The 16,278-nt window shown below is 57.3% G+C and overlaps 1 protein-coding gene across 1 annotated transcript; it reads left to right on the forward strand.

Annotated features, from left to right (window-relative positions):
* The first annotated feature begins 3,762 nt into the window (after positions 1-3,762).
* On the forward strand, positions 3,763-7,221 carry LOC119295996. The gene is made up of 4 exons (XM_037574418.1): positions 3,763-4,409; positions 5,257-5,891; positions 6,217-6,413; positions 6,555-7,221. Exons 1-4 carry the CDS (start codon positions 3,842-3,844, stop codon positions 6,943-6,945), a joined length of 1,791 nt encoding a protein of 596 aa, XP_037430315.1. The 5' UTR covers positions 3,763-3,841; the 3' UTR covers positions 6,946-7,221.
* The last annotated feature ends 9,057 nt before the right edge of the window (positions 7,222-16,278 follow it).

Genomic DNA, 16,278 nt, shown 5'->3' on the forward strand with positions numbered 1-16,278 from the left:
AGCGCGGGGGCAGATCTGGCTTGAACTTGCCTGGCCAGGCCACGCTGCGCAGCTCGGCGGTGAAGGCACGACAACCTGCAGTGGCCGCGGGGGCCCTTTAGTGACGGAGAGCTTGATCTTGGAAGTCTCTGTGCACTGCCGCCAGGAGCAGCGCGGGGTCTTGGCGCGCTGGAGCAGGAGCGCGTTCGTGCCGGGCCCGTGCGGGGAGCACACGGGCAGCTTCTTGGGGACGAGGGATCTCTTGGCAGCTCTTCTCTTGTTGTGCTGACACCAGACGGAGTGGGTTCTGCCCAGGGGCCACGCACCTTGGGGCCAAGGCGCCTTCTTGAGGGGGAGGCAGCTGAGGCGCCCCCGAAGCTTCGTTGCCCGCGCAGGGCGGGGCGCGGTGCAGCGAGAGGGATGGCGCAGGGGAGCCCCCAGCGGCGCTGACGAGCTCAGTGATGCGGGCGAGCCACTCGTCGTAGAGGTTGTCGACGGGACGGTAGTGCAGGAGCTCCTGCGCCAGGAGTAGCGCGGCGTGCGGGTCCGCAGGAGCGCGATGGGCGTGGGACGAAGAACCGGCTGGGGTCAGCGACGGGGTGGCGGTGCGGCCTTCTCGCTGCACCGAAGGATGCAGGAACGACGCCTGCTGCTCGTTCCCCGCCGGGCCGGTGGCGGTGTTGACGGCAGGCGACGGGGAACGGCGGGGGCGCCCGCCGACGGGGGGCGTCTAGGCGACGTGAGTGGAGAGAGCGGCCCGGCGCTCGGCGCGGGCTCGACGAGCGTCTAACATGGATGCGACGGGCAGCGAAACACGAGGCGACGGAAGGCGGATTCCGGTGCACCCCTACCTGGTGCGCCAAATGTCGGATTTCGGGTTCGGGCAGACCTTCAAGGTTCGAACTCTAGGGTGCACGCGGAGATCACACCTCCTGCCTACCCACGTCTCGTCGCCCACAAGGATCTAAACTACACGAAGAACAACACAAGGGACACGAGATTTATACTGGTTCGGGCCATCATTGTGGTGTAATACCCTACTTCAGTTTGTGGTGTGGTGGATTGCCTCAGGGGTCCAATGATGAATAATACAAGGAAGAACAGCCTCGCGAGGGGCTGTTCTTGGCTGGTGCGATGAACTGCTTGGGTGAGTTCAGTCGCCCCTCTCTCTCTCTAGTCTACCCAAAATCTCCTCTCTTTCTCTCTCTTTGGTGGCTAGCTCTATTTATAGAGGGAGGCCCTGGGCCTCTTCCCAAATATTGAGCGGGAAGGGCGCCAACAATTGGCCATTTTAAAAGGGGAACATCTAGTACACTTATCCTGACTAAAGTCGGTCCTCGCCTGCCAAAGACCCTGACGGTGACGCCGGCTTGGGATCCACGATGACCTCTATCCTGCCGTCCTACTGGTCTTGGTCTTGTGGCACCGAAATGGTTGCCTTTGCTTGATGCTCCTGCCTGCGCTTGCCCCCTTTGCACCAAAGAGGAAACAAGGACTCTGCGCAGGCCGGCGCCCGCCTGGCGCCCGCCTGGCCTCGGTCATCATGGCTTGCGTCATGGGCACCTCGTGAGGTACCCCGCCTTGATCTCTCCGCCTTCTCGCGAGCCAGCCTGACGAGGCTGTGCCCGAGGAAGCCTCCTGTCGTTCGCCCGCGAGGCTTGGCCCCTCGCGAGGGTCTTGAGTATGTGTTGATGAAGATGGGCCGTACTGGGGCACTTCCTGAGCCACGCCGCAGGCCGCAGGCAGGCAAGTCTGGGTACCCCCGTTCCCAGAACGCTGACAGAAGGCTAACCGGCAGCCTCTCACATTCCAAGCCATGATGGCCCCGCTGCATGCACCAGGCAGTTATCAAGTCGGGCGGTTGCCGAGGCGAGATGGGGAAGTGGAGAACCCACGTGCCATCGAGCGCCACGCGTCAGCCTTGCCTGCAGGCGATTAGGGCCCGCGGCGCTCCGCCCTTGGCCTTTGGCTTCGTCTCGAAGCCAAGTCCGAGCGCGCCTTAGGCCCGGGGGCTACTGTCGACGTTCTGGGAACCAGGGTACCCAGACTTGCCTGCATGCGGCCCATGGCGTGGCCCCTTCGACGGCCTGGTACGGCCCACCTCCAAGACCGCCAAGACAAGACCCTCGCGAGGGGCCAATTCTCGCGAGGTGGACGACACCAAGACCTCCGGAGGGAGGGGCCTCCCCAGGCGGCCTCCCGAGGAGCAGAGATTTCTATGCATGTACCCAGCCTCATGAGGTTACCATGACGCTAGTCGTGACAACCAAGACCAGGCGGACGCCAGGAGGCAGTTTCCTCTTTGGTGCTAAGGAGGCAAGCGCAGGCGTGGGTTCCCGAGGGATCTGGCAAATGTTTTAATTCCGATGCAACGAGACCAAGACCACGGGCGCGGCATGACGTATGTCATTGCCGAACCCACCGCCCCGTCGGGACTGGAAGCTTTGCAAACGAAGACCACCTTTCGTCAGGATAACATGTACTGCTTGTACCCTTTCAAACTGGCCACTGTAGGATCCCTTCCCGCCTACATTTTGGGGGAAGAGGACCGAGACCACTATAAGTATAGGTTAGCCACCACCGTAGAGGAGGCGACTCATTCCCTCACCGTGAACCTCGTAAGGTTGTTTATCCTTTGTACTAGTTCATCCTCAGCCCCTCGTGATGTCAATCCACCACAAAGCAGGAGTAGAGTTTTACACCGCAAGGTGGCCCGAATCTGGGTAAACTGATGTATTCATCTTCTTCCTCACCTTCATGCGAGTCCGGCTAGGCTAGGATGCGGGGCGACGCGTAGGCAAGCTTGAGAGGTTGAGTTCTTCGCACACGCACCAAAGTTCGAACCTTCTTGGGTCTGCGGAGCCTTGAATCCGACAAAAACAAGGGAGAGGGCAATCCTGCCCCATCCCAGTTAAATCCCCGGGCTAAAAATAATCTACACCTGACTCACGGGAGAATTTCGGCGGTTTCCTCTGCCTCTTTCCCTCATCGGACTCCCACCTGCACCATGACAGTCGCTCCAGACGGGGCCATCCCACCGTCCACCATCGCCACTATTTTGTCACCGAAACTGCTCTACGTACGATTATTTTTCGTCGGACAGCGATACGACCAGACTGCAAATGTTATGGCCCACAAATTAGATCATCTATAATTTGTCTCTAACCGTACATGTTGGACGGGAATTGATCCTATGTATAGCAAGGTCGTTTTGTCACTTGACTGCCTTGGTGCTGCTCTCCACCGTTCCATACCTGACTCCGACGGGCATGTGGTCGTCCTCACATTCGGAGTACCAAATAGCAGTGTGGAAAGCCCCCGTGAATTCTTATGTGTCTGATAAAATTATACCCGTGCCATTATTTTTCTTCTCCGACAACCCATTAGCCGTAGTGTCTTTTCACATGGCACACCTTTCCGGCCAAATGGTTACGTACGATTACCTTTCTTTGCTGAGGGAAACTCATAAACGGCAGGGCAAACAGAAAGTGAACTCTCGGCAATAATAATAAAATAAAAAAGACACGGCAAGAAAAAAACAGAAAGTCACCCGAAAGAAGAAGAAAAAAAGTGAACTGCTTCCCAGTAGAATCGCTCGGCCCCGGATCCAGCAGAATCCCGTTGGATTCATAGGCCACTCCCGACCCGTCCATTCAGCCGAGGGAACCAACGGCGGAGAGCGGCCCGCTGAAGACGCCACCTGGAGGCCGAGGCGCGCGCAGCAACCGACCTCGTCCGTTGAACCGCTCGCTCCCTTCCCCTTCCATGTGAAGCAGACACCAGGGCCCACCCTCTCCTTCTCCTCCACACTCTCGCACACACTTCTCGACTCCTCTGATCTCTCCACTCGGAGTCCAACAGAATGGCGACCAACTCCGCCCCCATCATTCCCGCCGCTCCCCACCTCCATCGCTTGCGCGGCCGCCTCCTCCTCCCCCATGCCCGACATCGAGCCGGGCAGCGTGTCGTCGTCGTCCGCGCGGTCTCGGGGGATGGGGGCCGAGGCGGGGGGCCGTCGTACCTGGACATGTGGAAGAAGGCGGTGGATCGTGAGAGGCGCTCAGCGGAGCTTGCGTACCGGCTGCAGGCGTCTCCGCCGCCTGCCAAGGCGGAGGCCCCCCAGCAGGCGGACGTGGAGCGGAGAACGGCGCGGTTCGAGGAGATGCTGCGGGTGCCGCGGGAGGAGCGCGACCGCGTGCAGCGCACCCAGGTCATCGACCGCGCCGCCGCCGCTCTCGCCGCCGCGCGCGCTGTACTCAAGGAACCGCCGCAGTCCTCGCCACCGCCGCCGCCGCAGCCGCAGAAGCCGGCGGCGGCCACCGGAGTGATAGGGTCGGGCGACGTTTTTGGTTCGCGCAAGGCCGCAAAGGGGCCTGAGGATCAGGGCTCCGGGCAGAGGAGCGTACCGGTGGCGTCGCAGTCGGCAAAAGGTACGACCACCAGGCGCACGTGAGTTCTCCCGTGAACGTCGCACTAGCTTCGCGTTTCGCGTAAAAGAAGTTTCCCTTTTAGCCTGACATAAGCAAAGGTAGTAGTCGTTCAAAAGAGTTTGGCATAAACGGCCAATCCAACAAATAAATCCAATAAAATTAAGGCCCTGTTTGGTTCATAAATCCTAGGATTTTTTTAGTCCCAACTAAAAGTCGCTAGTCTTCCTGGGACTAAACATGACTAAAAGACCATGTTATAACTAAAAATCTTCAAAAGACTCTCCGTCAGGGTCTTCTTTCATAAGTTCCAAATGCACACTTTAAGTCTCTATAAGTCCGTCCTTCTTCTTTGGTTTAGATGGGATAAAAGAGACTTTTAAGTCCTTCTAAACAAACACCCCCTAAGGGTGAAATTGTCAACTGAAACTAAAATGGCAAGCGATGAATGATATCTCTCGTGTCTCAATTCCTACCAATAGCACACACTGACATAGGTGCCCCCGATCTGTGCGCTGTCTAGTTGCATTCGTGCTCAGTGGTATTCTGGTAAGGGCTAAGTGGATTTATCAGTTGAGTTGGACAGTGGTATTCGTGCTTTATTTTGAAGATGACGTGGGTACTGGGTCAGTTATGATAATACCATGTTGATTTTATAAATTGATGTCTTAGGTTATGTCCATTTTGTGACATTGTATAGAGCATTCTTGAGAAGAATACTGTTTTATAAAGGACACCATTAGTGTTACTGGAGTGCTTTTTAACTGCGAACTTTTAGTTATTACAACATCCTCCGTTCCATGTAAAATTATGCTTCTGCTCTGACACCAGTAATCTCTTATTTACTCAGTGACAAACTCTGGGGATTCATATCCTTCCAAGCTTGGTACTCCTGGTCCGGATTTCTGGTCGTGGTTACCACCCGTGGACACCAGCAGTGAACCGAGAGAAAACAATATTGTTTTGAAACCATCAAAGAAAGTGGATTCCTTCTCCGGTCAGCCTGAGATGTTAATGGAAAAAGAACGGTCAGCAGACTTCTTATCCCTTCCGTTCGTGACCTCCTTCTTTGAGAAGAAGGAAGATCGATCTCTCCCTCCCTTCCAGTCATTTGCGGAGCCTGAGAATGTTGATTCCGAGGCCAAGCCTGTTGCTGATGCAGAGGAAGCATTTGAAACGCAGTTCTCAAATAATGCAGCTGAGGCGGCTAGAGCTCTCAGTACAAGTGATGATAAGTCGTCCCATGGGATAGACCCAGATGGTTCAAAGTGGTGGAAGGAGACCGGTGTAGAACAGAGGCCTGATGGTGTTGTTTGTAAGTGGACTGTAATCAGGGGAGTAAGTGCTGATGGTTCTGTTGAATTCGAAGACAAGTACTGGGAGGCTTCAGACCGGTTTGATCATAAAGAATTAGGTTCCGAGAAGTCCGGTCGTGATGCTAGGGGCAACGTTTGGAGGGAATACTGGAAGGAGTCGATGTGGCAGGTGATTTTTTCTCTTTTTCGATACACCGGTGGTGTACCATGAGTAGCATTATCTGCTCACTGTGTGGCGTATATTAAATACGATTATTACTATTAACGTTTCAAATGGTGCCTGCTCAGGTCATTGCACAGCATTCACTGTGTAGCGCATAAAACATGCAGTATATATTAAATTAGTACTATTAACGTTTCAAATGGTGCCTGCTCAGGTCATTGCACAGCATTCACTGTGTGACCTAGTAGGAGCTGCATCGATGAGATACTATGCCATGCCTGTATACATCGATGAGAGTTTAATCAAGTGGCTGCATTTTAAACCATTTCAGGACTTCACATCTGGTCTTATGCATATGGAGAAGAGCGCAGACAAGTGGGGAAAGAATGGCAAAGGGGAGCAGTGGCAAGAGAAATGGTGGGAGCAATATGATTCAAGCGGTAAAGCTGAAAAAACGGCTGATAAATGGTGCAGCTTGGATCCAAACACTCCGTTGGATGTTGGGCATGCTCATGTTTGGCATGAAAGGTATGAGAGTCATCAGTAGCTTTATTTATAATAATTCTATTTGTCCATGGTTCCATGCTCTATATGATAATTAAGCTTAGCTTTTCTACTTGCAACAAAATAAGATACTATTGCTGAAGCCCAGTATTTGATCCTCTGCAGGTGGGGTGAGACGTATGATGGCAGCGGAGGCAGCGTGAAATACACGGACAAATGGGCCGAGCGGTCAGAGGGCGACGGGTGGTCGAAATGGGGTGACAAGTGGGATGAGCATTTCGACCCTAACGGCCACGGCGTGAAGCAGGGGGAGACATGGTGGGAAGGTAAATACGGGGACCGGTGGAACCGCACCTGGGGCGAGGGCCACAACGGCTCCGGCTGGGTGCACAAGTACGGGAGGAGCAGTAGTGGCGAGCACTGGGACACTCACGAGCCGCAGGAGACGTGGTACGAGCGCTACCCGCATTTCGGCTTCCACCACTGCTTCGAGAACTCGGTGCAACTATTGTCCGTTCCCAGGCAGCCTCCAAAGAATTTCAAGCCTGGGAAATGAGTAGATGCTCCTTAACTAGGAACATCTCATCTGCAGTCACAATCTGCATTTCCAAAGAAAAGCTATTCATAATCTCCGAGACAAATGCATTCATCCGTGGTCACTGGACTCGTCCCCAATATTCACGCCGGTCATTGGACACATGAATACCTAGATTATGGTCATGAAACTCACATTAGTTTTCATTTTCAAAGAGGGGAATACCCTTGGGGTTTCTGCATTGAGTGATGCACACAACAATATATTATTAATTATTCAAAGTGCCAAACAAATCGACATACATGGAAGGGGGAAACTCCGAGGCCATCCACATAGTACATCACCCAATCGTTCCACCAAACCTATGATGTCATATTGATTGATAAAGGGTACCTATGATGCATATGCAATTGCAGTTGAAGGTTGAAAAATCTTCCCTTGAGGCTCAGGCTCCGCTCTAGCTCCCGCTCCGTGCACACCGCCGCCCGTCACTCCGGCTCCGGCGTACACCGCTCTCGACGGCGGCCATCCCGGCCCCGCCGCCCACCTCCCCCCTGGGCATGGCCTCGCCCTCTCCCACCGGCGGCCGCGGTCGCGAGCTACGCTGGTTGGACTCAAGCCCCTCCACTGCTAGCCCCGCCGCGCCTCGCTCCTTCCGGGCCGTGCTCTGCGAGGAGCCCCTCGCGTCCTCCGAGGGTGACTCGCAGCCTCTGCCACGCCCCGGGCCAAGATCCGAGGTTCACCGCGTCAGTCCTGAGGCGCCTTGGGAGTCTGCGCGCGGCCGCAAGCGCCCTCGCCGCCGCTCCCCTCGTCGTCGCCGGGCGGATCCCGCCCCTCTGCGGCGCTCCCCTCCCGCGGCTGCGCCCGGCGAGTGCCCGCGCTGCTTCAGCACAGGCCATCCTCGCTCGGAGTGCCGCCGGGCCATCTGTTGCCGCCGCTGCAGGTTCCCGGGCCACGTCGCACGTGACTGCCCTAACCCGCGCTCTCCAGCCTCCTCTGCTGAGCCGCCTTCCAAGCGTCGTTGCGGCTCCCCTCCGCGGCCTTGCCTTTCCCCAGTCTCATCCTCTTCCACGAGCTTGGGCGCGAGTGTCGCCGGCCCAAGCCACCCCGCGCTTTCCGGGTGTGGGGGCCGGTCCTCGCCCGCCTCAGCTTCGCCGTCGCACTCTTCTCAGAGCAACTCCTTCACCACCTCGAGCAAGACGCCCGTCGTGCTCTCCGGCCACCCTGCCCTCCGCCCCGCGTCTGCCGTATGCTACCTGCCGCGCACGACTAGGGTGGTAGCCACCGAGACAGAGCTGCGGGAGCGCGCCCTTACGGCCACCGTCGCTGGCAGCCGCTCGGGCATCGGTCGCGAGGAGGTCGCTGGGATGCTGCGCGAGAGATTCCGCCTCGCCGACGACGAGTTCTCCGTCCACAGCCGCGGCCATGACGAGTTCCTCCTCAAGTTCTCCTCGGCCGAGGCCCGCTCCAGGGTGGCCCTGCGTCCGCTGCGCTCGCCGCGCTTCAGGCTCATCATCCACCCTGGAGTCACTCGGCCGGCTGCAAGCCGGTGCAGCTGCGTGTTCGGGTGGAGGTCGAGCTCGTCGGCCTCCCCGACCAAGCGTGGCACCGTTCCTCTGTCGAGTCCATGCTCTCCCCATTCCTCGAGATCGAGCACCTCCTACCCTCCACCCGCGACGGCAGCGACATGTCCAGGTTCAGGTTCTCGGCATGGACTGCGAACCCCGACACCATCCCGAGTTCAACCGACCTGCTGCTCCCGGAGCCATACGCCGTCAACACTGATGCCGACCCCGACCGCGCCGAGCGCTTCGTCTGGCGCATGCTCGGCAAGCCAGTGCAGACCCTGGTCACCGCCTCAGAGGATTTCCGCCTCCCGGTGCCTCCGCCAGCACGTCCGCGCTCGCCGGACGGCGCCAACGACGGTGACGCGAACCCCCCGTCACCCCCGCTCCCTCCACGCTGGCCCCGGTGACACGGTTTCCCACCGCGCTCCTCTCGGGCGTCACCGTCCGGCACCCGATAAGCTGGAACCGCCGACCAAGGCCAACATCGCCACCGTGGTACGCGTCTTCCGTACCGCGGATGGCGGGGCATCCTGGGGCCCCACCCGTCCACGGCGGTCGTCCTTGCTTGCGGGCCCGCGCTTCGCCAATGGATCGCTGCTGCCACACCCGGGCCCTCGCCTGTCGGCCGCCAGTCGACCTCGGGCGCCATAGTCAATGGGTTGACGCGATCCTCGCTACGCGACACCCACGCGCTGCCACCCCAGGTCAGCCCTGGCGAGCACGGGCTTGCCACTTGTCAGCCTTCTACGCCCGACCAGGCCCCGCTGTGCCCACCACAGGTGCCAGTCCCTGCGCTCGACGCCCCATGCTCCCCTGACAGGGCTGCCTTTGCCCATCCTGCCACCGACAGGCCAGAGATTCCTGCCATCCTCTGCGCTAATCCCATCTCCCAACCGGCCTGCGGCATGCAGGCGGCGCATCCCAGGCCCACCATGGCGCAGACAAAGCCAGCCCCACCCCCCGCCCATGTGCTACAGGCCGAGGCCTCCGCGGAGCCGGGCAACGCTTTGCATGGCCCCGTGACACAGCAGCCAACCCAGGCGCAGGACGTGGATGGCGGGCCCAACGCCTGCCAGGCCATAATCATTGCCACATGCGCCACGGAGGGGATCCCGGCCGTCGATGGCCACGATTGCGCGGCTGGGGAGCGGCTGGAGCGGTTCGTCTCCTCGATACAGTGCCCCAATGCGCCTGTCCTACTGCCCCTGCCTCCGCGCCGCCGCCGCAACGCCGTCCCGCTGGATTTCACGCCTCGTTGCAGTGGACGTATTGCCAAGGCTGATCGCGGCCTAGACTCTGAGATGAAGGCAAAGCGAGTGCTCCTTCTTCGTCTTGGCCTGCTGCAGCAAGACGAGCCGATCTCTGACTCCATACTTGAGAGATACGCGCGCATGTTTGATCGCCCACTAGCCGCCGACATGATCGCCGCGCTTGCGGACTACCACGGGTGGGAGGTGCCGACCAACCCCTCCGACTCAATGCACGCTCCACCTATGCTCATCGCCGAGGCCTAACTCCTGTTGCTACCCCCTCCCCCCATCGAGACATCATTAGTTTTCCAATGGAGCACAACCAAAGGGTTATATTTTGGAACGTGCGGGGCCTCAACTGCCCTGCTAAACGTAGCGATGTACGCTCCGTCATCCGCTCAGCCAACCTGTGTATCGTGTGTCTTCAGGAAATAAAGATCGCTGCCTTCTCGTCGTCCCTTGTCCGCGAAACAATGGGCGCCCCGTTTGCCGACTACTTCTTCCTCCCGGCCACGGATACACGCGGCGGCATCCTCGTTGCATGGCAGAGCGACATCGTCTCCCTCTCTCATCCTACCATCGCCGACCACTTCATCAACGCGCTGGTGACACCACGCGATGGCAGCCCACATTGGTGGGTGACGAGGGTTTATTGGCCCCAAGAGGAGCCGGACAAGATTGCCTTCCTCTCTGACCTGCATGACACGAGATCTTGCTGCGCTGGGCCATGGCTAGTTGGGGGCGACTTCAACATGATCGCGTGCGTCGAGGACAAGAACAACGAGAACCTGCACCGGGCAACCATGCGCCACTTTAGAAACTTCATCACCGACGAGGAGCTCCAGGATATCTACCTACACGGCCGACGCTACACCTGGTCGAACGAGCGCGAGGCGTCGACCCTTGAGCGCATTGACCGCGTCCTCTGCACTGTCGGCTGGGCGACCGATCACCCTAGCTGCATGCTGCGCTGCTTGTCATCCGCGGCATCTGATCATGCGCTCCTAAGCCAGACCCGTTCTGTCGCATGTTCGCGAGGCTGCGTGCCACTGCCAAGTGCCTGCAGCATTGGAGCTCCAAGACGATGGGAGACGTCTCGCTGCAGCTGTCCATCATCCGTGAGCTGATAGTGCGCTTTGACGTGGCGCAAGACTGGCGAGTGCTCTCCCCGGCCGAGGCCTGGCTTCGATGACGGCTCAAAGCCGCGTACCTTGGGCTGGCTTCACTGGAGCGATCCCTAACACGGCAGCGTACGAGGCTAAACTTCCTCAAAGCTGGTGACACGGGCTCCGCCTTCTTCTGACTACATGCCGCCCAACGCGCCCGCAAGAACCACATGTTCCAGCTTCAGGTCGGTGACAGCCACATTCATGGCCAGGCAGCGATCGCTCAAGCCGCTTTCGACCACTTCACGATGATCCTCGGCACCAGCGTCGAGCGCACATCATCCATCGACCTGGATGCCCTAGACCCACGCTCCTTCCAGCTGCTCGACCTCGAGCTCCCCTTCTCTGAGAGTGAGATATGCGAGGCCGTTCGGCGGCTCCCGAAGGGACAGGCGCCCGGCCCGGACGGCTCCACGTCGGAATTCCTCTGTGCTTCTTGGGCAACCATCAAAGACGACTTTGTGGCCGCGTTCGATAAGTTATACAACCTCAACGGCCACGGGTTACAGCGGCTCAATGAGGTGCTACTCACCCTCCTACCCAAGAAGCAAGACGCCGCATCGCTCTCGGACTATCGGCCGATTAGCCTGATTCACATCGTTGCCAAACTCTTCACCAAGGTGCTTTCGTTCTGCCTCGCGCCACGCCTAGATGACATGATCTCTACCAACCAAAGTGGGTTCATCACCGGCCGATGCATACACGACAACTTCCTGCTCGTGCAGCGAACAGCGAGCCAGCTACACAACCTGAAGAACCCATGTGTCATGCTTAAGCTTGATATCGCACATGCTTTCGACTCCGTATCCTGGGCTTTCCTGCTGGAGACATTACGCCACCTTGGATTTGGTCACCGGTGGTGCAAGTGGATATGCATACTCCTCGGCACGGCCAACACACAAGTCCTCACCAACGGCGTCCCGGACCACCCATCCAGCACCGCTGCAGGCTGCGGCAGGGGGATCCCGTGTCCCCGATGCTCTTCCTCACGGTCATCGACACACTCAACAATCTCATATGCCATGCGGCCAGCGAGGGGGTGCTGCAACGACTCACCGCGCGTCATATGTCCTTAAGCGTCTCCATCTACGCCGACGACGTCGTTGTCTTCTATCGACCGGATGGGCACGACCTGCCTGCCGTCCGCGAGTTGCTGTGGGTTTTCGGGGCAGCCTCTGGGTTGCACACCAACTATGCCAAATGCGCGGCCTCCCCCGTCTAGTGCACGGACGCGGACCGGGCCATGATCACCATGAACCTCGCCTGCCCGCTGCAAGACTTCCCCACCACCTACCTCGGGCTGCCATTGTCGATCCGCAAAGTCAGTTCCACTGCTCTACAACCCATCATCGACAAGCTGGAGCGCAGGCTTTCGCTGTGGTGGTCATCCTTGATGTTGAGGGGCGACCGGCTTGCCCTGTGACATCATGTTCTCTCGGCCATGCCAACGCACATCATGATTGCGATGGCCATCAACCCGCCCATCCTAAAGCGCATCAACCGCTTGATACGGAACTTCCTTTGGTACGGCCGGAAAGACGCGAGTGGAGGCCACTGCAAGGTCAACTGGCGCCGGGTATGTAGACCAATCTCCCTCGGCGGCCTCGGGATCCCGGACCTCCAGCAAGCCGGCATCTCACTGCGCGCCCGCTGGATGTGGCTGCAAAGATCCGACGCCTCGCGCCCGTGGCAGCACCTGCACATCCCCCGCTGCCCGGAGGTCCAGGCCATCTTCAGGGCTTCAACCACTTGGTCCGTTGGCAATGGCGAGTCCTGCTTGTTCTGGGAAGATCACTGGTTGGACGGGAAAAGCATCTCCGAGATCGCGCCTCTGGTCTACTACAGGGTGCCCAAACGCCGGTGCAAGACACGCTCGGTACGCGACAGCCTACTAAACCAGGCGTGGATCACCGATATCCACGGCGCCATGGGCGTGGCCATGACCGTGCAGTATGTCACGCTCTGGCGGCGCCTCAGGCACATGACTCTGGCTGACGACCAGGATTGACTCTCGTGGCGATGGACTGAATCAGGGATCTACTCTGCCAGCTCCTGCTATCAATCTCTTTTCGCCGGCTCCATCACTGACCCGCATTGGCGCATCACTTGGAGACCATGGGCTCCGCTCTGCATCAAATTCTTCGTCTGGCTTGCTCTGATGGGCAGGTGTTGGACTGCCGATCGCCTGGCATGTCATGGCCTTCCCCACAAGCCTCACTGCCTACTATGCGACCAAGAGCCGGAATCCATGCGGCATATCCTGACGGGCTGCTCCTTCTCCCGCAAATCTGGCACGAGGTGCTCTCGTGGTGCCGATTCACCACCGCTATCCCAGCACATGACGACGACTTCGCCAGCTGGCTCTCTACGGCCATCTCCAACACCTCGGCTACTCTTCGCCGCGGCCTGGCCTCCATTGTCGTCCTCACTGCATGGCACCTTTGGAAACACCGGAAGCTGCCTCTTCGACGGTGACCAGCCTGCCATGGGACGCGCAGTGCATTTGATCCAGGAGGAGGCGCGGCTATGGGCGCGCGCCGGCGCCAAGGGCATGGCCCTCATCTTGCCGGAGACGTAGGCTAGGACAGATCGGGCAGCACACCCCATCGTCTATGTGCCAAGGCTAATGATGCTGGCCATCATTGCGTACGAGCTAGTTAGCCTATCCTTCATCTTGTAAGACTCCCATGTATCGCTACTCTATCTATCAATGCAAAGATACGCAAGGCTTTTGCGTATTCGCGAGAAAAAAAGGGTACCTATGATGCCATATTGGTTGATAAAGGGTGCAATGCCTTAAAAATAAAATGTCACGCGAAAATGTCGCAGCGTGACGATATTGGTTGGTTCAACAACCAATGGCTATGATCTCGAAGCAGATAGATCTTTGAACCAACGCCTTCAACAAGGACGCAAAATGTCGCGGCGTAAAAATATTGGTTGGTTCAACGATCAATGGCTATGATCTCGAAGCAGATAGATCTTTGAACCAACGCCTTCAACAAGGGCGGGTGTACATTAACGTTGCCCGATCATACGATAAGGCAAACCCTGGGTTTTCACCCAGAGATAATGCATCCCGATATCTATCACCATAGTCATCGCCCGCCATTCTACTATGAGAGAACCGATGTTGATTGCACTGAAGCCACCGGCCGCTGCAGGGTGCACCGCTCCTCCGCCACAATGAGGTTCAAGTCGCGCAAACCTCGTGCGAGTGCCCGCTTGCGGTGGACGCGTTGGATCGACCAGCCGCCACCTGCAACAGGGGAGGATGGGACAGGAAGGAGTAGGTGTCGGTGGAAAAACCGACGGATCTCGGGTAGGGGGTCCCGAGCCGTAGGTTTAGGAACAATGGTAACATGGGACGAAGGGAGACGATATTTACCAAGGTTTGGGCCCTCTCGACAAGGTAAAACCCTACATCATGCTTTGATTGTATTGATGTGATGGAGTACAGAGTACAAGAAGACCTACCTCGAGATCACATAATTGTGTTTTAAACCCTAAGGCTGGTAATCGTGCCCCTAAAGACTATACCCCTCGGCTTATATATGCACCGGGGGGTGTAGGTTATACACATGGTCGGTTGTCAATGTACCGGCTATAGAGCAATCCTTGAAGTACACGCCAAGTCTTTGGAGATTACCATCCTAGTCATGTCGAGGTTTATGGCTTCGGTAGTCCTTCCTTTACCGAACGACGGGCCATAAACCCAGCCCATCGACTGCGGGCCGTACAGGTTGGTACCCCTTAGTCCAGGGACACCGTCAGCAGCCCCTGAACTGGTCTTCGAAGCCGAGGACTGTAGCTCCATCCTCAGACTAGTTCTCTTCGGCTTGGCAAGCGAGTTCCTTCGGATCAGTTTGTTTTTGAATCTGAATTCTTTAATTGACTTAAATTATTGGGTCTCCTTTTATAGTCAACTTTACTAGCCTCATGTTTGAAACCTTATCCTCGACAGGGAAAGTACAAGGTTCTTTTTTACAAAGGCAAACACCCACGTCTGAGGTCTTGAGTTAACTTAGCCTGAAAGGCTTGCCACGTAGGTACAACCAGTGAGAGGGTTTAAACCCAACTTTTAGCGAACTGTCACCACCTATCGTTGGGTGAAATCAGTTATCACGAAAATGTTTCGCAGCCCGAGGTGCCATTCATTGATATGTCCGTCAATACAGAGATCATGCCCTGGTTTTTAAGGGATATTATCAACAAGTCGAATTGATCGATGCGCATATAACTGTTGGGGAACGTGGTAATTTCAAAAAAATTCCTACGATCACGCAAGATCTATCTAGGTGATGCATATCAATGAGGGGGAGAGTGTGTCCATGTACCCTCGTAGACCGAAAGCGGAAGCGTTCTGACAACGCGGTTGATGTAGTCGTACGTCTTCACGATCCGACCGATCCAAGTACCGTATGTACGACACCTCCGCGTTCAGCACACATTCAACTCTATGACGCCCCTCGTACTCTTGATCCAGTTGAGGCCGAGGGTGAGTTCTGTCAGCACGACGGCGTGGTGACGGTGATGATGATGCTACCGGCGCAGGGCTTCGCCTAAGCTCTGCAACGGTATGATCGAGGTGTGTAACTGTGGAGGGGGCACCACACACGGCTAAAAGATCAACTTATGTGTTCTAGGGTGCCCCCCTGCCCCCATATATAAAGGAGGGAAGGGAGGCCAGCCATGTTGGGGAACGTAGTAATTTTAAAAAAAATTCCTACGCACACGCAAGATCATGGTGATGCATAGCAACAAGAGGGGAGAGTGTGTCCACATACCCTCGTAGACCGAAAGCGGAAGCGTTAGCACAACACAGTTGATGTAGTCGTACGTCTTCACGATCCGACCGATCAAGTACCGAACGCACGGCACCTCCGAGGTCAGCACACGTTCAACTCGATGACGTCCCTCGAACTTCGATCCAGCCGAGTTTTGAGGGAGAGTTTCGTCAGCACGACGGCGTGGTGACGATGATGATGTTCTACCGACGCAGGGCTTCGCCTAAGCACTCCTACGATATTATCGAGGTGGATTATGGTGGAGGGAGGCACCGCACACGGCTAAGAGATCCAAGAGATTAATTGTTGTGTCTATGGGGTGCCCCCTCCTCCGTATATAAAGGGGAGGAGGAGGAGAGGGCCGGCCAAGGGGAGAGGCGCGCCCTAGGGGGGCAATCCTACTCCAAGTAGGTTTGTCTCCCCCCTTTCCTATTCCAAGAAGGAGAAGGGGGAAGGAGGAGGTGGAGAGAAGGAAGGAGAGGGGGGCCGCCGCCCCCTTCCCTTGTCCAATTCGGACTGGGGCAAAGGGGGCTGCGCGCCACCTCCTGGCTGCCCTCTCTCTTCTCCACTAAGGCCCATAAGG

The sequence above is a fragment of the Triticum dicoccoides genome, chromosome 4B, assembly GCF_002162155.2.
Source record: "Triticum dicoccoides isolate Atlit2015 ecotype Zavitan chromosome 4B, WEW_v2.0, whole genome shotgun sequence".
NCBI classification, from domain to species: Eukaryota; Viridiplantae; Streptophyta; class Magnoliopsida; order Poales; family Poaceae; genus Triticum; species Triticum dicoccoides.

Bases quoted from the DNA above. Each gene is read 5' to 3' on its own strand.
- LOC119295996 (XM_037574418.1), top strand. From the start codon at position 3,842: ATGGCGACCAACTCCGCCCCCATCATTCCCGCCGCTCCCCACCTCCAT. The intron at 4,410-5,256 runs GTACGACCACCA...TTATTTACTCAG, and splicing joins GGCGTCGCAGTCGGCAAAAG to TGACAAACTCTGGGGATTCA. The intron at 6,414-6,554 runs GTATGAGAGTCA...GATCCTCTGCAG, and splicing joins GCTCATGTTTGGCATGAAAG to GTGGGGTGAGACGTATGATG.